Source organism: Sceloporus occidentalis, unplaced genomic scaffold, assembly GCF_023333645.1.
Source record: "Sceloporus occidentalis isolate IW3139 unplaced genomic scaffold, rSceOcc1.0.p SCAF_24, whole genome shotgun sequence".
NCBI lineage: Eukaryota > Metazoa > Chordata > Lepidosauria > Squamata > Phrynosomatidae > Sceloporus > Sceloporus occidentalis.
Window position 1 is genome coordinate 8929454 of NW_028317004.1, and position 23265 is coordinate 8952718.

Below are 23265 nucleotides of genomic sequence, written 5' to 3' on the forward strand. Positions count from 1 at the left end.
TCTTCTAAGACTGTGGAGGTGTGCGTTCTTTACACTCTTTTGACAAATTTCTCTGTGGAGACAACTTGGAAAAACCGTCCAATGTGGCAAGGCTGTGGTCCTTCCTTGAGTGCTGCCAAGCAGAAAGGAGCCAGGAGCAGGGCCCTTCCATAATTCTGACAGGACTAGGTTGTGAGGGGCTTCAGGAGAGTCTCAGAAAAGTTGGGGTTCCATAAAGGAGGGATGGTGAAGTACTTTCACGTACTATGATGGTGTCTCGCATGCAGGATTATAGAGATTGCCATCCTTGCGTTACATTAAAATAGGCGTAAGTAGTTCTTACAAGTTAGGGCAAGTCTATCGTCAATGCTTATGAAAGTAAGTTCCTGTTCAAATGAGCTTTAGGTAAGGATTAAGACAGGTGTCTGAGTAAGGAGTGTTAATTTCATCATTGGAATAATGTATGATTTAATTTTGTCACCTTGGTTGTTGTGAAATTATATTGAATCAGACACTCTGGCATGGTATTTGAATACCATTAGTGTAATACAAGAAGTAGTTAACCCTTTTGAAGACAAATGCTGTCTGCTTTTTTGGGGACTGATAAACTAAGAGCCATCTCCCTGCATCTTAAGGCTATTCTAAGTCTGCTCTAGAGGCCCTGTCTCCCTGTCAATCAACAGCCTGGTCTCCCCTAGCTGAGTCCATATTCTATGGTCTCAAGCTGACCCATCTAATGTAGCAGCTTTCACATTTTGGGTTATTTAAATTCCTGAACTTCTGTTCTGGCATTCCCTTTCTGGTGACACCACCAGAGAATCACCAGGTTTCCCTGGTGCTGAACACACTTTTGAAAACCACAACTGCTGGAAAACTACTAAGCATCCTAAATGCCCTCTTTTTTTGTAATAACTCAGAATTCTACACTACACAACCATACCTCCCAACATTTAAAAATGTGAAAGAGGGACACTTTTTTTTTTTTTTTATTTCACAGAACTCACCAATACAAGCAATTCCACTTTAAAATGTCGTGCTTGCATCGCCACTTAAAACACGCTTCATTTTTGTCAGCACAGTCATGTATTTTAAAAATAACCAATACATTGAATTGAATTCCCATGAGGCTCAGCCAGACATACTACTTCCATGATGCTGGCTGAGCGTCATGGGAAGTGCAGCAACAGTAAACCTGCAGATGCTAGCTGTGAACTAAAATTCCTATGATTCTCAGCCAGCCAGGTGTCCACCATAATGCTGGCTGAGCATCATTGGAAAAGTAGTCCACAGCAGCAGATTTTTTTTTTTTATTAAAAAAATGTTAGCCTCCCTCCCAGGACCCCTACACACTGCCTTTACACACACCTGCCCATAAACACACATATACACATACACTGCCTTTATACACACACACACACACACACACACACGGACACTGCCCTTACACACATACATGTACACTGCTCTTATACACATACATATACCGTATTGGCTCGGATATAGGCCGCACCCTAAAAGTTAGGTGCTTTTTTAAAGAAAAAAATGTCTTAGTAAAAAAAAAAACACTTAGTGGAACAGATATGCTGCCACTCTGCCCCCGCGAGATATGCTGCCTGTAAGGACTTACCTGCCTCTCCGGTCCCGCTCCATGGCTGCTCCCGCGGCGCTTCCTCCACAGACGGCTTCCCGAGCAGCGAGTACCGCAGCTACCCGGTCGGCGTCTTCACCGCATCGCCGACAACGCGGCAAACAGGTACCACAGCGCCACCGTGTGGGCAAAACTTAATATTGCACATTACATTTGTAACATGCCTTTATAACCTCGGGTGACCTCTTCATGTAGGACACGCCTCCTCCTCTCCTATTTAAACCCGGACTTCCTCTTCTGGATCACCCTTGGTTGGTGTATTTTTGCTATTTGCTTGCGCATTAGATTGTGACTGCTCCGGTTTGACTTGGCTTGTTGACCTCGTTCCTGTCTCCTGATTCGGCTCCTGATTCCTGCTCGTCTGGTATTGATTCGGCTTGTTGACCTCGTCTCTGGATTCTGATTTGGCTTATCCTGATTACCTGTCTGACCCAGTTGGTTCTCTGACTTTCTGGTTCCTGTGTGGCCTGGCCCACTCCGCCATCTGTGGTCCTACCTCACCATACCATTACACTGCCACTCTGTCCTCCCAGACATGCTGCCACTCTGCCCTCCCCAGATATGCTGCCACACTGCCCCCCCCGAGATATGTTGCCACTCTATCCCCCCCTGAGATATGCACTCTGCCCCCGAGATGTGCCCCCCCCGAGATATGCTGCCACTCTGCCCCCAAGAGGTCCCTCTCCTAGACTTACCGGTGCAGACTCCCCGGGGTCAACTTCTGGTGCCGGCACCTCCGCCGTTGGAAGTGCCGGCAAGGAAGATTGTTAGCGTACATCGCGCAGGTGTTTACCGGCTGCGGCGATGCAAGCGTTAACAGCCTCTTGCTGCTGGCACGTCTGCACGATGTGCTTTAACAATCTCCCTTGCCGGGACTCCCCCTGTGGGAATTCCCGGCAAGGGAGATTGTTAAAGCACATCGTGCAGATGTGCCGGCAGCGGGGGCTGTTTACGCACATCGCCGCTGCCGGTGAACGTCTGCGCGATGCGCTTAGACAACCTCCAGTGCCGGCACTCCCCCCCATTGAAAGTGCTGGCAGGGGAGGCTGTCTCAGCGGGGGATCTGTATCCTAACTCTGCTGCCTACCCGGCGCTCGGCACTGCATGTCCCGGGTGTCGGGCGCTAGACCCCGAATATAGGCCGCACCCCCACTTTAAAGACTTAAAGTGGGGGGAAAAAGTGCGGCCTATATTTGAGCCAATACGGTACTTGTACACTGCCCTTACACACACATATACACTGCCCTTACACATATACACAGAGGCGTATATAGGGTATGGCAGCTATGGCACGTGCCATGGGCGCCATCGCAAGGGGGGCGCCGGTGAGCGGCTTTTAAATGCCGTTTTGTTTTATTTTTTTGTTTGTTTTTTATGCGGAGGAGAGAGAGGGGCGCCTAGTAACCGCTCGGCGCCCCTCATTCTCCTCCATGAGTCCTCTACCCCCGTCCCGGCATTTCATGCAGAGTGCCTCAATATGCCGACATATTGCGGCGCTCAGAAGTGAAACAGCGGGCACCAGCGAGCGGGTTTTAAACACCGTCTTGTTTTTTTTTTTTTATGCGGAGGAGAAAGAGGGGCGCCTAGCAACCGCTCGGCGCCCCTCATTCTCCTCCACGAGCACTGTACCTCCGTCCCGGTGCCGGCATTTCATGATGAGCGCCGCAATATGACGTCATATTGCGGCGCTCAGCAGTGAAGCAGCGGGCACCAGCGAGCTGCTTTTAAACACTGATGCGGAGGAGAGAGAGGGGCGCCTAGCAACCGCTCGGCGCCTCTCGTTCTCCCCCACATCAAAAAAAAAAAAAAAAGACAGCTTTTAAAAGCTGGTCGCTGGTGCCCGCTGCTTCAGCGCTGACCGCCGAAATATGATGTCATATTAAGCCGCTCAGCAGTGAAGCAGCGGGCGCCGCAGCAGTGCAAGAAGGCAGAAGCCTCGCGCTCCCGTCGCTGGACCTCAAGGTGAGAACTACAAAGGGGGAGAGGGGTTAGGGAGTGATAAGGGAGGGAGAGGGGTTAGGGAGTGATAAGGGAAGGAGAGGGGTTAGAGAGTGATAAGGGAGGGAGAGGGGTTAGAGAGTGATAAGGGAGGGAGAGGGGTTAGAAAGTGATAAGGGAGTGATAAGGGAGAGAGAGGGGTAAGGGATTGATAAGGGAGGGAGAGGGGTTAGAAAGTGATATAAGTAAAGAGTGGATTAATGTGTGCATGCATTGAGTGAATGAGGGAGAGCATGAGTTAATGTGTGGATGAATTGTCTGAATGAGGGAGAGCATGAGTTAATGTGTGGATGAATTGTCTGAATGAGGGAGAGCATGAGTTAATGTGTGGATGAATTGTCTGAATGAGGGAGAGCATGAGTTAATGTGTGGATGAATTGTCTGAATGAGGGAGAGCATGAGTTAATGTGTGGATGCATTGAGTGAATGAGGGTGCGCATGAGTTAATATGTGAATTATTGTCTGAATGAGGGAGAGCATGAGTTAATGTGTGGATGAGTTGATGTGTGGATGAATTGTCTGAATGAGGGAGAGCATGAGTTAATGTGTGGATGAATTGTCTGAATGAGGGAGAGCATGAGTTAATGTGTGGATGAGTTGTCTGAATGAAAGTGTGAATTAGTGAGTGACAGTAAAAGGGTTTGTGTGTATCATAGAAGGAAGGGCAAAGATGGCACTAACAGGAGGTTTGAGCCTTGGGGACCAAGATGGCACAGGCAGGGTGTATATGGGACAAAGATGGCACAGGCCGGACTGTTTGGGGACAAAATTGACTTGTGCTGGGCTATTTGGGGACAAAGATGGCAAATCTTATGTGTGTGTAATATGGGTGCTGGTCAGGTTCTATGCGGGCAGTGTGGATGCCAGGGCTGGCTTTGGGGTGTGCAACCTGTGATCTATCCCTGTAATTTAGGGGTTTTAAATATACCTTTTAATGCCGTGTTTTTATGTGAATTCCAATTGATCTATACCTGCAAAGCTGGGTTTTTGTGTTATTCTGTAGAGCCATATCTGCTATGCTATGTTTCCATACATTATTTATGTATACCTGCAAATACAGGGTTAATATGTCTTATTCAGTTGATTAATACCTGCAATGCTGTTTCCATGTATTTATTTGATCTATACCTGCGATGCTACGTTTCATATATTATTATTGTATACCTGCAAATATAGGATTTGAATGTCTGATTCTGTTTATTTGATATATACCTTCAGTGCTGAGGTCACAAGTGAATTTCAATTGATCTGGGTTTGTGTGTTGATCTATACCTGCTATTGGTATATATATATATATATATATATATATATATATATATCGGCAGCAGGGACTAATATTTATATATATATGGGCAGCAGAGGCTAATAAATGGGTTTTAGATATTTGGACAGGGGCGCAATTTCAGTGCTTGCCATAGGCGCTATTTTCGGTAGATACGCCTCTGCATATACATGTACACTGCCCTTTGATTTTGGAATCAAAACATTTGGTACTGCAAACATTTTTAGATGAAAAAGTTCTATTTTATTCAGTGGGACAAAACAGTGATCACATTATTCTTCACGATATTCTTGTAAGAAACTTTTATTTCTTTATTAATTCATGTAAACTATTTTTTCATATTTAGTAGAAGCTATGATTGAGAAATTTTAGTTTTTTGTTTTTATTTCCTTTTATTTGCCAACCTGCCCCCCCCCCAGTTATGCACATCTTCCCCCAGAAGTGCCCTATACCCCCTATATGGCATATATGGCACTCTGCCCCCATAATATGCCTTTTAATCCATTATATGCAAATCTGCCTCCAGAAATGCCTTATTCGCCTATATGCCACTCTGGCATATAGCGGGTTAAAAGGCATATCATGGGACAGAGTGGTATATAGGGCCTCTGCCTCCAGAAAAGCCTTAGGCCCCCCATATAACACCCCCCCTCCAAACGTACCACTGCTTCTGACTCTCTGGTGACTGGTGGGGCAGCGGGTGGAGGCCGGCGTTCATTAAATTAAAGGGGCTGGCGTGCCACGCCGCCCAATTGCCATGTCTCAAGTAGAGTCATCAATCCTACTTCTCAGCATAAGAAATTGTCACACCAAAGCTGAACTGACACTTTAAAATCCTTGACACCCCATGCTGTAGAAGTGAGTACTTTAATATGCATTCCTCCAAAATGAAAAAAAGCTTTTACCTGACACAGAATTTGTAGCCATGGTGCGAACTCTTCTTTCTTCCTCCATGATCTGAAATTTCTTGCCACTGGGAAATGCATTTGGCTGAATATTTTGCACAGCATTTATGTGGGGATAGGGAGAGAGGCAATTGCATTTGAGGACATTCTACAGAATCCCCCCATGCATTGCAAAACAGACCATAGGAAAACTTATAGGGACCATGCATGTATCATATGAATTACATTGAATATGAGGGCTGGTGTTTTCCTATAAGAAAAAAAGTAAACAAAAACAAGTCTGCATTGTTGTGCCATGCCTATTCTGCATCCAGTGCCTTCTCTTCAATCACTTCCCAAAGTCTATCAGGGATTACCCCTCACTTGGATTTATTCACTACTTTTATCAGCTCTTTGTGTAAGCAGTGAGTCCTGTTTCACCATCACCTATGCCCTGATTAATATAGCTGTCTGTGTCTGTAATGGCAGCCATTATTATGCACTGCCAAATACCTGTGCATGTGCATAATTGGAGTATGAAAAAGCAAGGTAGTCAGGTTATGGAAGAAGAAATGAAGAGGCTTTTTTTTTTTCCAGTAATGGAGGAAAGTACAACTTAGTGATGTCACTCTACTACCAACTTTTGAATTATTTGATATAAGGAAAAATTACAAAAATTCATTAAAAGGAAGACTTTATTTCAAGTATACAGCAGTCAAAAACAGAATTACAGGCAAACTGGCACCAATGTGAAACAGAGAAATATGGTACACTTAAAAGTTAAATATGATTAAAACATTGTTTAGTTTCCACAAATACTTCCTTTAATCTATTTAGAAGTCCAGTAAATAATCCCACTGGTATTCTTATCTGTTATCTGCAAGAGCAAAACAAATTCTCAGTTCCCTTGTTGATGGGCTAAAAGTCATCGCCATGTCCTTCCATTATCTAAAGTTATAGCTCTCATCATCGTATTCTAAATCATCTTCCTCATCGTCTTCCAAAAGACCATACTTAAATTTCCGATAGACGGTGCCATCCTGACCCATGTAAACAATATCATCGTCATCATCATCATCCTCTTCCTCATCACGGTCATGATACTCAATCACTTGATCCTGCTGAAAACTGGATGTACTTTCTCTGCTGCTCTTAAAAGACTGAAACGATTTTGTTTGGTCTGGAAGCTTTTCATATCCGGCTTTGGTAACAGGTTTAGCCTTTGATCGAGCTCTCCTCCAAAAAAATATGGAAGCTCCTATGACGAGCATCAGTAAAATCAATGTAGCCGCGATCAAGGCAGTCTTCTTTCCTTTGTTCTCTGATAAAAACCCTATTTTTAGGACACATTCTTCTGCAAAAACAGTACAAAAACATTGTTAATATACATCTTTCATGTCACACCATAGCTTATGTGGAATAAAATTAGTTACACTGCTGTAACTTGCTTTAAGGAATGCTCAGGGGTTTACAAAATGTGGTGTGCTGGTCAATAGAATGTGCAAGATAGCTCCCAGGATGATGTAAAACATGTTACAGAAAAAAATTGTTTGTGTCAGTAAGACAGCAAATGGGAACAGGAAAGGTATCTCATTGCATCTTTGTAACTACTATCTATCTTTCAGCACCTCTAATACCTCTTATGAAGACCTCCTCTAAACATACAATGAAAAGAATAAACTCAAAGAAGGGTAATGCTTATCTAGATAGAGTAAGCAGGGTTTGGTGGGGGAGAGACTTCTAGATTGAAAAGAGCACATCTAGAGCACATCTACAATTGGTGTATGGTTCTTTCAATGGATATGTGCTCACATGAAAGCCTGTACTGGGGATCTACACGCATACACACCCCAATGTGTATGGAGGAATAGTGGTTGGTGGCAACTATGTTTGATGTCTTATTAAGTTGCCTTGATGACTTATTGAGTTGATGATTATTTCTGTTAGTAATCTCCATAGTCTTACAAATAAAGATATGTACAGTATTGATTTTATAAAAGAATAGTCATGTGCAACCAGGTATTTCAGATTCAAATGAAGGTGGGATCATTAACACAGGCAACTGATAAGCCTAAATATTCTATAGCTAAAATGGATTGACCCTGACTGTAGTATAATTTACTGTTGGCAAATCCCTCCTCTGCTGTATGGGCTTTAGATCTGCAGTTCACACACACATATATACGGACTCTTGCAATTATATAGGTTGTTATAGGTTGTTACTGTATGTTCAGCTTACCCAGTGATTTGGTACAGTCACAGCATTCAGCTGACTCTTCAGGTTTGGCACTGCAGCAATGAATACACCGGCTTTCATCCACATGAAGAACCATGCTGGCTGGACATGTTGTACAATTGAGAGGGCCAGGTCCCTTACACTCTATGCAGCTATCGTGACATCTCTCACACTGCACTTCCGGATCCTTACAAAAAATATATACCATATACAATTACACATTAGACATTTTTTTATTTTGCATATTAAGCTAAGCACAATGTTGTCTTGTGAAACCAAGAACTCCCTTTTAATTTCTGCTGCCTCGATGGCAAGCTCAAATATATTGTTAAGAAACACAGTGACCGGGAATATATTTCGCACACAGACAAGATGACTGATAGGAGAGGATTGTTAGATCACTGACTAGTAATGGTCAAACAGATATTCTCCAAAATTATTCTTGTAGTGTTCACAGAAGGAGCTACAAAACAGCAAGTTATAAAATAAGGCCTAAAGTGCACATTAATGTGTACGCGTGTTGAATAACAATCAAACGAGGGAAAATCCTGCATCCTATGATCCAACTCTTAAAGGTTAAATGGTAAATCAGGCCAGGGGCCATTGCCCCACTGCCTCTTTGCCAGCCCTGTTCTCCCTTTTAACCACCCAGGGACCCCGGGCAAACCTTTGTCATCGGCAGCCATCCAGGTCGTGCCTGCCCCATGTCCTATTTTTTGTGTTGCAACATGCAGCTGTTCATTTGGCAGCCACATTTAAAATCTCAGGATCAATGGCCCTGAAAACCTCCTGCTTCTAACCTCAATTTACCCCATGTCCCTGTTCTCAAATACCATTGTCCCCTGTGCTCTATTGTCCTCTTGGCCCTGCCTCCATGTCCTTTTTCCCCTGTGTCTTTACTTTTTAGCTCCCCAACCTGACTATGTCCATCGCCATTCCACCGTGTCCAGGATGCCTGTGCCTCCCATCCCACATTTGCTACCAAGTTTGGTATTAGGAGTGAAAATCTATTGTGAAGTTGCTTCTTTAAAAAGGTCAAAGAAGCAAGTTACATACTATGAAGAACTGACTGCCATACAAGAATACCTCTTTAACTTTAAACTCTCCAGCTAGACAGTCGGATTGGCAAATTCCTCCCACAAGATGGTAGCTCCAAACACAGGATGTACAAGATACGGCCCCAAAACCTATAAAGTAAAAGGAACATTTTATCAAGCGGAGATTAGTCGCAAACATCAACAAACTATTATGACTGTGATCCAAGTCAGCAGGGTAGATATGGTTGCAAATGAAGGTCTTTTGTTATAATTCCTCGATGAAGGAAAGAAGGTAAAGGTGGCCTTGAGTGCTTTCATGAAGATAAAAGGTTACAGCTGCTGAAAGTGGCTGGGTAGCTTTTCTATCGGCATGTTCTCTGTGGCTTATTTAATAAACAGTATAATGCCTCTCACACTAACGTATAGATTGTACACATCTCCACGTGTGTTTATGTCATGTGCAGTATATTTAATATAAATAATAATTTTATTACAGATAATAATACTAAATAACACCTTAGCAAAATAAGTGTAGCTTAATCAATCCAAAGAACATAGTTTATGTAATAACTTGATAATTTCAAAGTGCCTAACATATTCATATAACAAAGTCTAGTCTGAAGTGCCTAAATACAATGTAACCTCATAAAGTTTTGGATTGTGAATCAATTGTATCTGTGCAAGCGTGGCGTATTGGCTTGCGGAGCCTTAATCCACCTCTCTATAAAGCAGCCTTACATGTTGACGTGACACGCTTGGGCATCTGGCATAAGGACTGAGGTCTTGAAAAGCTGACATGCCTCTATATTATATCCTATAAAAATGCTATCATACCTCGAGGCGCTACAAAGGAGGCAAGTTTCAGAATTTGGAAAGTGTGAACGTTGCTTTCATAAAGTTACACTCATTAATGCTTTCTAAGTGTATGCGTTCACATGCTGGAATAGTCACGTTAGAGTTTTACTAATGATGAATCACTATTCAGAGTACTAACGTCCACGTAACAATAAATGCAGTCGATTCATACAATCTATAGACAAAGTAATTTAATATCTATAACGGTTGCTCATAATCATCTGGACTGTTGAACAACAATAGTGTTGTAACGAGACTAAACAAGGATTTGTTTTCTACTAGTAAAGGAATCCTAGTAGAGAAGCATGCCTGAAGCAATCTTTTAAAATAGCAACCAATAAACTGCTTCTGCTCATCGGATAATTCCATAGGTTTAGACTACTTTTCAAACGTTTGCGAAAGTAATATCTTTATATAAAATAAGATATATTTTATATAAAGATATACTGGTTTGTGCCCCCCCCAGTTAAGAATACAAGTGGGTCGTATCCATCTCTTACTAGTGCATGTCTTGCAGGTGGGATGGCATCTTTCACAGGTTCTTTTAACAGTGTCTTCATGGTAGTACTCCGGACACGAGCTGTAACATTCCTGTTTACTGCGCATGAAGAAGAAGTTCTTGTGGCATGACAGACATTCAGTAGGTTGGGGGCCTGAACACTTTTCGCACTTCTTGTCACACATTTCACACTTTCCAGTGGTGTTATCCGCATAATAGCTAATGTCAGGGAACAACAGACAGACAATGTATTTATTTTATTTGACCCAGATGGCCACATCTCACAATTCATTAATAACATGTTTCAAGGCAGGGATGACCAATTAACCCATCTTCCTAGTTTATTTTTTTTCAATCTTTCATTCCATTCAGGAAAAATAGATTTCATCATATTATTTTATGAATAATAGTTTTTTTTTTATCACTTCCACTGGAGTTTGTGAGCACACAGCTGCTACTCTTTCACAATCAGTAGTACTTCGTAAAATTGGGAGGAGGTACAAGGAAAAGGCATTTTTCACTGCTTCCTTCCAGACCTGTCTCTTTGTCATGATGCCGTTACTCATTAATTACAAAACTGACAAAATTCCCTGCAAGGTAACAGGGAACACATCTGTGATACAGAGCTGTGTTTGGGACTCACTGAATGTGTGACCTCTATAGGTACTTCTAATGGTGAAGTTTCTGGCCAGCAAATTACTGTATATTGGGGCTCAAAGATCATTATTACCACATACTCAGGTGCAGTCTATTACTTCTCTGTCACTCAAACCTCCATATCACCTACTCCTTCTAAACTGTTCATCTATCCTGTCCCTTGTTTCTCAATAGTTCCTTAATCCTGCATATTTTCTTTCTACTCTCAGTAGCTTCTCTGTCCTACCCTTCTCCTCCTCCTTCTCCAGGTCATTCATCTTTCCTTTCTCTCTCGCTTGTTCTTTACTCATTACAACATTTCTAGTTTGATCTCCCATCCATACCTGTAAGTTTTCAGGTAAACTGACTCTTGAGTGTGAGTGTGTTGGTTAGTGTGGGGCATGTATTACGGAGTGCTGCATGTGGCTGTTTTTGGATCGCGTGGCTGAGGTGTGTGATGTGTATGTTTGAGTGAGTATCACTCACTCAATCACTGATTCTACTGTGTGCATTAGGATGGAGGCGGGGGGGTTTGTGTTTGGGTGTACGTCATTGTGACTGAGAGTGGTCAATGTGTCTAGACCTGCATACATTTGGATGAGGTTAGTCAGTGGGTTCAAATTTGTGTCAGTGTGGCAAAGAGTGAGCAGTATGTGTTGACATCAGTGGGGTTGAGAGTGGTCAGTGTGTCCTGGTTTGTGTGAGAATGGCTGACTGCGTTGGTTTGGCTGATGGTGCTCAATGTGTTTGAGTTTGTGAAATGTCATCATAACGGGTATGCATCTTTCAAAAGATAGTTTAGGGTTAACTAAGTATCTATTATAAATGTTGCTCTTTCTTTCACCTGATAAATTTATTTTAGGGGAATATGAGGATTTTGGGAAAGCACAAAGGCCAGTGGTATGAAGGTGGTGGGGGCACGATGCCAGTGGTGTACTTATTATGGGGGTGCCGAACAAAACAGTATGTTTGTAATAGCACTATGCAACATGAGGATGATATTTAATTATTTTCAGGCCATTTTTATTCCTAATCTGGCCCTGCCTGCATGATGTTTAGTCTTATGGGATATACTTGGTGAACTTATTATCTATTTCAAATGACATGGTTTCTTTCACTATGTAAAACAAATAACATAACTGGACTTGTAGGATGAGGTTGTAAAGCTATGCAAGGTTATGATATGACGATACAGCCTAATATTTTCAAAAAGTCATTTTCTTGAGATAAAGCTTGAGGTCACCTTGTTCCAAAGCGGAGAAAATAATTAAAATCCACAAGGTCTGTTTATCAAAAACCAGCTACAAATCTGATGCATAGTAATTCCAAATATATCAAAAGGCAAATTTACTCTGCTGTCAGCTACACTTCATGTTTGTATTAAAGCTAGCTCTGGTCTAATACCACTGTAGTTCTGGTGCCTAAAGATTATATTTTAATGGTTTTTATTTGACCACATGAACTATTTAGTTTATCAAGGTTAATTTATCCTTCAGCCTCATTTACCAAACTCCAGCAGCTCAATATTTTGCTGTACATTTTTAACTTATGTAAATTCATACTCTTGGGTCTTTTCACTACTAGTTGAGTGATGGACCAGGCTTAGTGACATGCTAACACGTGCAAAACAAACCGTATGTTCAGCAATTGATCAAGGACCACCTCCTGCTTCCAACACCCTTTTTGCAAGGGGTTGGGGTTAATAAACAAATCAGCCATCTATAAAACCCCTATGTGGAACACAGAGCTCTATCCCTGTTAAATCCCTGTTAGCTGAGACCTGAGCTGAGTGGGTAGTTTAAACTAAATCGTCATCCATTGCATAGTACATGGGTAATTAAATCCTCTGTTTCCATTCACAAAGTTTAAATTTCGGGGGCAGCCAAAAGCAATTTCTGAAGCCCTTCCCATTGCCGTGAGCACTTTTTAACTGTATTACATGGTACGTAGACTTCCTCTTCAGCAGAATTTCTTTAGGGCTGAAACAACTAATCGATAAAATCGATAATAATCGATAATGAAAATCAAACAGAGATCGGATTATAATACTTCCGTCTCTCTCCCATACACCCCTCTGACTCCTCCCCCCTCCCATACATCACTCTGCCTCTCTACCCGGCTCCGTTACTGACTTCATAGAAGCCTCAGCGTAAGTGAAGGGCAGTAACGGAGGCTGGCTGTGCGCATCATGCAGACCCCCCCCCCGGCTGACAGAGAATCATCCTCTCTGTCAGCCGGTGGGGGTCTGCATCGCACAGACAGCCTCCGTTACTCACCTTCACTTACGCTGAGGCTTCGATGAAGCTGCAGTTAAAGTTCCTGTCAGTAACGGAGCCGGGTGAGAGAGGCAGAGTGGTGTATGGGAGGGGGAGGAGTCAGAGGGGTGTATGGGAGCCACCCTCCCATACACCACTCTGGCTCCTCCCCCTCCCATACGCCACTCTGCCTCTCCACCCGGCTCCCTGGTGTCTTGTGAATCTCCGTTGCTGACAGGAGGCAGAGTGGAGTATGGGAGGGGGGAGGAGGCAGAGTGGAGTATGCGAGGGGCGAGGAGGCAAAGTGATGTATGGGAGGGGGAGGAGGCAAAGTGATATATGGGAGGGGGAGGAGCCAAAGTGATGTATGGGAGGGGGAGGAGGCAGAGTGGTGTATGGGAGGGGGGAGGAGGCAGAGTGGAGTATGGGAGGGGGAGGAGCCAGATTGGTGTATGGGAGGGGGGGAGCCAGAGTGGTGTATGGGAGGGGGAGGAGCCAGAGTGGTGTATGGGAGGGGGAGGAGCCAGAGTGGAGTAGGGGAGGAGCCATAGTGGTGTATGGGAGGAGCCAGAGTGGTGTATGGGTGAGTTATAGTGGTGTATGAGGGGTATTATGAATTTCTGGGCATATAGGGGGTATAAGGCATATCAGGGGGGCATAAAACATATCTGGGGTAAAAGGTATATCAGGGGGCTCAGTGGCATATAGGGGGTATAAGGCATATCGATATTAGGCATATCAGGGGGGCATAAAACATATCTGGGGTAAAAGGTATATCAGGGGGCTCAGTTGCATATCACTGGCATATAAGGAGTATAAGGCATATCAGGGGGCACAGTGGAATCTGGCATATAAGAGGTATAAGGCATATATGGGGGCAGAGTGGCAAGCTGGGGGTCAGATGTGCATAACCGGGGGCAGTTTGGTAAACAAAAAAAATTTAAACAAGGCTTTTTTCTCATAGTTTTTATTAAATATGAAAAATAGTTACCATATGAATTAATATTTACTAATAACTTTGCATTAAAACCTAGTTTGAGAAACACTGTGTTTGGGTTCTTGTAGCTCTTATTATTATGTCAGTAAAATAAGAAGGTGAATAGAGAGAGGCCATTACAATAAAGAGATGAAAGTGTAAATTGTACGTTTTTTATTACATTATTTTAAATTGAAAAAAAATTGCATTTTTTTATCCGATTAATCGATTCATCGGAAAAATAATCGGCCAACTAATCGATTATTAAAATAATCGTTAGTTGCAGCCCTAAATTGCTTATCGAAGATATTTACTGTAGGTCTGCAGTTTAATAATTGATACCCTGTATGGTGCTCTTTTACAAGTTTACAAGCTTGCACTTTACGCCAATGATAATGAAGCAGATGCATCTGCTATTATTATTAACCACGCATATACAGTAATAACCACCAATTGGTCTGTCTGTGAAACATTAACCCAGAAAACTTTTTCAACTGCTTGTGTGTTACCTGAGTTGACTGAATGCTAATTCATTGTTTTATATTTCATTGGTTTTAGTTAGTGTGGTGGGTGGTTAGGAAGTGGGGATTTGTAAAATCGGGGTTAAAACAAACAAACAAAAAAGCTATAGATAGACCTTTAAAGAATGTAACTCACCCAGTGGTGCAGACATTTACACAAGAGTGTCCCAGGGCATACAAGCCTGCTTTGCAAGTTAAACAGTTGATACTTCTCCTCCCTGTGCAAGTCTCACAAGTGCTGTGACAGGGGACACACGAGCTTTGCTCCTCGTCTGCATAGTATCCATCTGGGCAATTCTTCACACAGGTGGAATCTGAGGACAGGTTTGGAGATTTGGAGAGTCCTGGTGTTATTTAGTTATCCTAAATAATCATTGCCTGCATAGGTACCTGTTATGGCCTGAAACTCCCTAGCGTAGACAGATTGGTTATGGTTTGAAGGCCCTGCACAGAATGTCTTCAGAAGTGATGTTGAGAAAATATACTATAGCTGTTGAAATCTACTAAATAATATGCTTGGAGAATGGAAGAAAAAATTAGTTTACCTGACTGCACCAGCATAAGGCAAAACACAGACAAAGGATATTTGTTGATGGCATCTTTGAAACTGTATACTTCTTCTAGATTCAAAGTAGGACACAAACAACTTCATTTTTTAGAAGCCCTGTGTCTTCTATAAGAATTTTGGAGTTTTTGAAACCTGAAACCTGTTTTCATTTCAGAACAATCCTTTTTCTTTGGTGAGACTTATGTTGGATGATGCACAACAGTCTTTAGATGCAACAGGGGACTTAAAATATATTCTCTCATATCGGATAACTTCAGCAGTAAAGCTAAAATTAAGGTAACTCATCTAAGATGTATAGTATATGTATGAGTGACCAGTCAGCTAAGATTATATAAGGAATCTTTACCATCATGTTGGCTGTAATGTACAATAAATAAAACAATTGTCGATTCCATATATTAAGGCAGGAACCTACCAAGAAGATAGTGATTTTCTTTGCAGGTCAGGCAGTGGTGTCCTGTGGGCCCCGTACACCTCAAGCACTGCTTATGACAAGGACGACAGCCCCTGTACTCTTGTAAGTACTCATACAAAGTGCACTCACTGTGGGACACGCAGTCGCCTTGGCTGTTTTTAAAAAAGTCAGCTTTACATTCATCGCAAGACTCCGGGGAAGAACAAGACTCACATGTTGTATCACAGTCTGTGGGAAAAAAGATACCTTGTGAGATGCCATCCGCAATGAAACAAGGTATTTGTAGGTGGACATACTAGAGTTGATTTGAATGTACACATCCTACACATGTGATCATAAGAAACACATGTTGCTAGTGATATATTTACAATTGCTACATATAAAAGTAATGTCATACCTTGGCAATCTTTGGTTCCTGGTTCATAATATGTTCCTTTAGGGCATTTCTTGAAGCATTCACCATTGTATAGGAAGTAGCTAGAGCTGGAACATTTCTCGCAGTCATTTGGGTTTGGCCCATTACATGTCGCACACATTGGGTCACACTGCAGACAGTTTCCCATATCATCATAATATCCTTCAGGGCAATAGTCCAGACATTCCTCCTCATAAAGGAAATAGTCAGGCATACACGCTAAAAAAAAGTAAGTAACACAAGAAACAAAATGCTGTAAGCATACATGTGGCTTTAACTGGAATTAAACTGTTTAATCTGGGGATGGACAAATACTATGCAAAACCAGTAGTAGGGGCGCTGGCTCCTAACCTTTTGCTTATTTTTATATTGATTTCTATGGTTTAAGCTATTTTTTCTTGATGGAAATGCTTTAGTACCATAGCTATAACTACCGCATATCTCCCAAATTAGTATGCGATAATTAAAAGCAAATAGTAGTTGGTTTCTGAAGACACATTTTAACTATAAGCTTCCTAGTGATTTGTTCTCTACCTAACAAGTAAAGCTTTGCGAAGGGCAGCGCTATTGATGTATGTGGGCAGGGATAGCCCCAAACACCTTAAAACTGAATGAGGGTGGAAGGGGAATTGGGCAAGAATTGGGCTTGCTTTGACTCTGCTACCCAGAGACAGAGCACCTTGACCACTAGAAGTGGTGCTTCACCCATGGACTCTAGGCAACACCAGGTTCCCAGGTATGATGGTGAGAAGAGGGGTCTAGCAGCTGTGCAGAATACTTCGCACGGTAACACTATTTTACATTGATGCAAATAATTAGTGTTACATCCATCCAGTATGGGGCTTTTCTTAAATCTTATACTTTACAAACACAACAAAGAAGAATACAGTTAAATATTACAGTACCTGTGCACCTGTCTTTATCTGAACAGGCCAGACAGTCAGAGGAACAGCGTTCACAAACACCATCAATGTCAATGTGCCCCGCGGAACAAGCGCTTTTACACAACGCTTGTTCCAACACTTTAGGGCTACGACATGACAAACAGGTGTCAGCACTTCCCTCACAAGTTTTGCATTCCTGGCTACATTTGGTACAGTTTCCTTTCAGCCCAAAGTATCCTCTGTGCAAAGAATGTTGGGAGAGAACAAGACATTACAATGAAAAATAAACAGAACATTTTATCCAGATAAGAGCAAATTAGGAGAAAACGGAATCAACTAAATTAAAAATGGAAAATTCAGATGGTTATCTCCGCATGGTACAGAAAGTGATAATATCTGCGCTCTCTACATCTCACAGAGAACAATTTAGGTGATAATACTATCATGTATCTTCCATACGGTTCTAATTGCATTATGGATTTCTTCCAAAACCAGCCAAGTGAATAGAAAGCTACAAGAGACGATGATAGAGGAGGCTTATCTGTCTACGTTATTTATTTCACCTGTAATGGTGGGTGAATATGCATCATTAGCGCAAGCTGCAAGACATAAACGGCAAAGGCAATTTATGCCATGAGTTTATAACTCCAAAATAATTATGTCGTTCTTTGATTAAAAAAAAATAGTAAGATGTGCTCTTAAAAGAAGGGAGAGCAAGTATTTATTATCTTTATGTCATGATGTATCTATAGGGAAGTTGGCTTAGGTGTTTCATTTCCCAGTCGGTCTACTTTTTTTAAATAAAAAATTGAAAAGCCGCATTTTTACTTCCAATTACAAATTTATTGCCCAGATTTTCTAAAAAGCGCTTTTCAGTCTTTCGCATCGGGGCCAAGTACATATGGCTACTGGGCGAGCCCTAAACTTTCTACTTGTGGGTCATGCAGGCAGAGGAAGCCAGCCAGAAACCCACATCTGGTAAATAACATGATCAATGAGGATTATGCACACAAAGTTTGAAAAGTGGTCTTTTATCACCAAAACAACAAATGCAATAGTCCAGTAAGCATGAACATTCCACCGGTTGCCATGGTGATAGGACCACTATATAGAATCATATGAGTCCTCTATGTGAGCAAAGTATATCTTGGTCTTACTCGGGGCATGTCTTGTAACACCTCCCATCATGCAGATAATCATGTGAGCACTTCATACAGACATTGTGTTCTGTGCACATCTCACAGTCTGGCGTGCACTTCTCACAGCGCCTGTCTTTCTTATTACTGAAACTTCCTCTTGGACAGGTGTGGGTACAGCTTCCCTCAAGAAGAAATGTGTCTAGAACAAACACAAAAAAAGGCAATATTTTATCCGCACTATCGTTTCCAAATGATTTAACTGAAAACAAATTAAAAAAAAAAAGGTAAATTAAAAGGACACTCAGAGGTCAAATTGTTCTGCGTAGCTAAAAAAATACGTCAAGATGAAGATATAAGAAACATAGCAAAGGCTGCATTACATTTAACGGTATTTAACATTTCCCAAGTGGCCACATGCTGAAGGCTGATTGCTGTAGCGGTAAAGCGAGGCATTTCTAATTTAAGAACGTTAGATAAATAAAACAATAAATTAATTCTGCTGTCTCCCCCCCCACCAGTGGCGTCGCTACAGGGGGGCAATTGCCCCCCCTAGGTTAATCCTTGCCCCCCCTGTTGCCCCCCTGCCGAATTTAGAATAAAGTCGCAATGCGACTTTAAATCTCGTCTTTTTTATTTATTTATTTTTTTAATGCGGAGGAGAGAGAGGGTGCGGCCCGCGTAAGATCGGCAGCCAGGGCAACCGATCTTACGCGGGCCGCACCTCGAGCCCTGCTACTTACCTGTGGGAGGGTCTTCTGTACTGCATAGAGGAAGCGGAACCTAGCAGAGTTCACGTGACATAACATGACTCTGCTCCAGTCCTGCTTCCTCTGTGCAGTACCAGAGAACGCAGAGGGAGGCCGCGCCCTCTGCTGAAGTCTGTGAGCGGCATCGAGGAGCTGCAGTGCAGGTAAGGGGGTGGGGAGGGTGTTTGAATGAGTATGCCTGATTGATGGAATTAATCTGTGAATGAATGAGTATATGAATGAATGTGTGTGTGTGTGATAGCATGGATGTGTAAGTGCTGGAACCTAGGCATGATGGGACTGTGATTGCTGTTAGCAATCATACTCCTATCATGCCAAGTCAGCCAGTACATGCTGAAACCTAGCTAGCTGCCCCCCTTGTGTATTGATGCTGCCAGCAGTATGGGGTCTACACATCATTTACAGCCACCCTGTACCAGCATGTACTGGCTGACCTGGCATGATAGGAGTGTGATTGCTAACAGCAATCACAGCAAGCACAGTCCCATCATGCCTAGGTACCAGCATTTACTGGTTGCCTGGGTATGATAGGAGTGTGATTGCTGTGTGGGCAGTGTGGACGCCAGGGCTGGCTTTGGGGTGTGCAACCTGTGATCTATGCCTTTAATTTAGGGGGTTTTAAATTTACCTTTTAATGATGTGTTTTTATGTGAATTCCAATTGATCTATACCTGCAAAGCTGGGTTTTTGCGTTATATCTATATATTTCCATACATTATTTATGTATACCTGCAAATACAGTGTTTGTATGTCTTATTCAGTTGATTAATACCTGTAATGTTGTTTCCATGTATTTATTTGATCTATACCTGCAATGCTATGTTTCATATACTATTGTATACCTGCAAATACAGGATTTGTATGTCTGATTCTGTTTATTTGATATATACCTTCAGTGCTGAGATCACAAGTGAATTTTTAGTTGATCTATACATGCAAAGCTTGGTTTGTGTGTTAATGTGTTGATCTATACCTGCTATCTGCAACTGGGGCTAATATTAATATATATGGGCAGCAGGGGCATCAATACACAAGGGGCAAAAACACTAAGGGGGGTATAAACGACAATGCAGTGTGAAAAATCCATCCTGATGTGGACGTCTGTGACGTAGATTGTGTCCTGCTGTTTGTGTGTTTTTGGTTATTAGTGTAGCAGAGCCTGTCCTCGGGTGTGTGTGTATAGGTGTTGGTGTGGCAGAGCCTGTCCTGGTGTGTGTTTGGGTGTTGGTGTGGCAGAGCCTGTCCTGGTGTGTGTGTTCGGGGGTGTCAGTGTGGCAGAGCCTGTCCTAGGGTGTGTGTTTGGGTGTCAGTGTGTCAGAGCCTTTCCTGGTGTGCGTGTGTGTTTGGATGTGGGTGTGGCAGAGCCTGTCCTGATGTGTGTGGGTGTCTGTGTGGCAGAGCCTGTCCTGGTGTGTGTGTGTGTTTGGTTGTCGGTGTGGCAGAGCCTGTCCTGGTGTGTGTGTCTGGGTGTCGGTGTGGCAGAGCCTGTGTTGGTGTGTGTGTTTGGTCATCTGTTTCCTGGCACTTAACTTACAGTAGGAATTATTTCATTTATATTTATCCAGAGATAAAATGCCCTCCTGAAGTTGTAGTGACTTCAGGGGACAAAATGTTCAAGGCCCTGAAATCATTTACTGGAAAAGTTATTTATTGTGTTATAATATTTATTTCAAGGATTAGTCACACTCAATTGTGGCTTCAGGCTTCCCATGTTGAATGATCAAGTATTATTTTAGCCCAATAACAAAAGTATAATTCCATAGCACATGAATGCCCCCCCAGTTTGACTGTGGTATCTTGTGTGCCCCCCCTATATATTGTTTCTACAGTCGCCACTGCCCCCACCTGTAATGCTGTTCCCTAATGTATCTTATTCCAGCTCTACCAGAATGAAGTCCATGATCCTGATGCACCTACACTCCATCTTCCTGATCGTCGGATCCATTTCTCCCTTTAACTTAACTTGTCTCCATCAGGGCCAGCATTAAGGGAACTATGTCTCTGATGCCCCTTTCTGAGTTAAATTGCAACACTAACCCAGAAAATGGTGCCATAGCAGTCCGATTACCCCCAGAATTCCCTGTGTCTAAACAAGAATGCTATTGTTTGGGGCGTAGGGTTAGATGTAGGAGGGCAGGGTCCTGGACCTTGCCAGAAAAGCTACTTGAATCTGAGCTCCACAAGGTGGCCAAGTGGGAGCTGCAACAGCACAGACCTCCATCAATATTACAGCTCCCTGGGCCAACAAGAGAAGATCACAGGACCTCCCAACTGACTCATGATTAAAATTCATAAAAACTGGGACAGTGGGAGATTTCAGTGGGCAATTCATCACAATTGGGGTGTCCTGTGAAAAATGAGTGGTATGCAGTCACTCTTCAGCAGCCTAGACATGCTATTTATGGCTGTACTGTCCCAACACTATAGTAAAAAGAAAAGTGGGGGTGGGATACTAAATTTGGGTGCCAAATGACATGGTACTAACATACATAAACATATTCATTTTTTTAAAATAATGATTGCCTTTACATAATATATCAAAATAAGTATTACAGTAACTCCCCATCATGCCATCTTGTCTATCACATTGCAGCATACAATAAAAGTTTACAAAGTCAGCAGTAACAAATTAAAGACTACCGACATTCTACATCTATCACATCATTCATTGGTTTTAGAAATCTAACTCAAAATACAATAGCTTGTTTTTGTTGAATTTCCTCTCCAACAACTAAAAAATAAAAATAGGCACGAAATTACCTGGTGGACATGATGTGCATTCATTGGCAGACCCATTGCAAGTTTTGCATGATACGTCACATGGCTTATAATCCCCTTCTTTTTCTAGAAGGCAACAAATAAATAATATAAATCATGTTTCTTAAACACATTTGCAAATGTAGCTGCTTTTCTTACTAGCCAAGACAGTATGTTTTTTTTCTGGTGTTTCCTAGAAAGAAACAGTGTAGATTCCATGCTTTCAAACCCTGTCACTGTTAAATGTAAAATCGCTGATCTGGATAAAATTGACATCGGTAAAGCGGTCTGCTCAGCAGCAACATACGTCCAATGGCCTCCTATACAGAGATGTTCTACAGACACATGATGTGCATCTAACGCCTGACAGAATGTTTAGAAGAACGGCCATTGCCCCAAATGCACATCCCCAAGAGCACATTCACTTTTGCTGTTTCTGCCAATGCCTGCGTATCCAAACCTTTTGGTCACAGATCTCATTGGAAACAAAATTGCAAATTTTTACGGTTACCCCGGAATTGGCAATATCTGTCATGTGATGACAGCTGTGACACGGAAATGTATACTAAAATGCTGAATGAGACAAAAACCGCAGACACTCACCAGATTGTAAGCTCCTATGAGCAGGGCCCTCCTGACCTGTTGTTTCTGTCTGTTTAAGTTAAATTGTCACGTTATATAGTACTTGTTATGTCCTGCCTATCCATTGTACAGCGCTACGGAATATAATGGCGCTATATAAAACAATAAATAATAATAATAAATAATAATATTTCAATATCTATCTATTTCATAGATTGGGTGGAAGCTACCCTAGCTAAGGAAAAGACAACTAAAAAATGTTTCAGTATTTGGGGGAATTATATTAATACCTTGGATGTTGAATTGCAGGTTTTGGTGCAAACCACCTTCCAATATACCTTGTGGTACAGCCTGCAATTACCTACCTACTGGCCCATAACACATATCTCACACCTCACATTTTGTACATTGACCGAACTGGGGCGACATGATGAAGGGTTGGGGTACGGTCTGTCTGATTTATTCTTTCCTTTCTCAGAAGTGGCAAGCGTGATGTTAATCATCCTGTACCAGGAGCATTCAGTTACTCAGGTTTTATTTGGTTAATGTGTCTCTGTTATATTGGTTTCACATTACGGCAGATACCTTATGCATTGTAAATACCACATGGTATGCACAGGGTTTATTTTAAATTCTCTTTTGCTGCATATGTCATTGGCAGTTGAACCCCTACGGCCCTCCACGTGACAAAGGTCAACCCATTCCAGCCAGAGGTTCTGTTTACTTTCCTTAGGAGAGTTATTACATTGTACCATGGGGCAAAATGAAATATGATGCGCAGTTGGAATATTTAATGTTTATTGCATATGACTAACACTAAAACCTGCATATGATGAAAAACAGTGTTTTACAATAAATGTAAGAAAAAGTATAGTTAAAATACCATTTATTGGCTAAATGTAAAACCAACACTAGATGGCAGCACAACATAG

At 42.2% G+C, this 23265-nt stretch overlaps 1 protein-coding gene across 1 annotated transcript in view; it reads right to left on the minus strand.

Annotated features, from left to right (window-relative positions):
- Positions 1–6735: 6735 nt before the first annotated feature.
- The window catches only part of PCSK5 (proprotein convertase subtilisin/kexin type 5), a 157876-nt gene continuing 141346 nt past the window's right edge, over positions 6736–23265 (minus strand). Inside the window, exons 28-37 of the mRNA XM_089485066.1 lie at positions 21755–21838; positions 18246–18426; positions 17110–17327; positions 16187–16423; positions 15790–16017; positions 14943–15120; positions 10420–10637; positions 9114–9214; positions 8031–8214; positions 6736–7145 (exon numbers count right to left, since the gene is read on the minus strand). Of these exons, the coding sequence (XP_089341192.1) occupies positions 6736–7145; positions 8031–8214; positions 9114–9214; positions 10420–10637; positions 14943–15120; positions 15790–16017; positions 16187–16423; positions 17110–17327; positions 18246–18426; positions 21755–21838 (2039 nt within the window). The remainder of the gene's footprint in view (positions 7146–8030; positions 8215–9113; positions 9215–10419; positions 10638–14942; positions 15121–15789; positions 16018–16186; positions 16424–17109; positions 17328–18245; positions 18427–21754; positions 21839–23265) is intronic.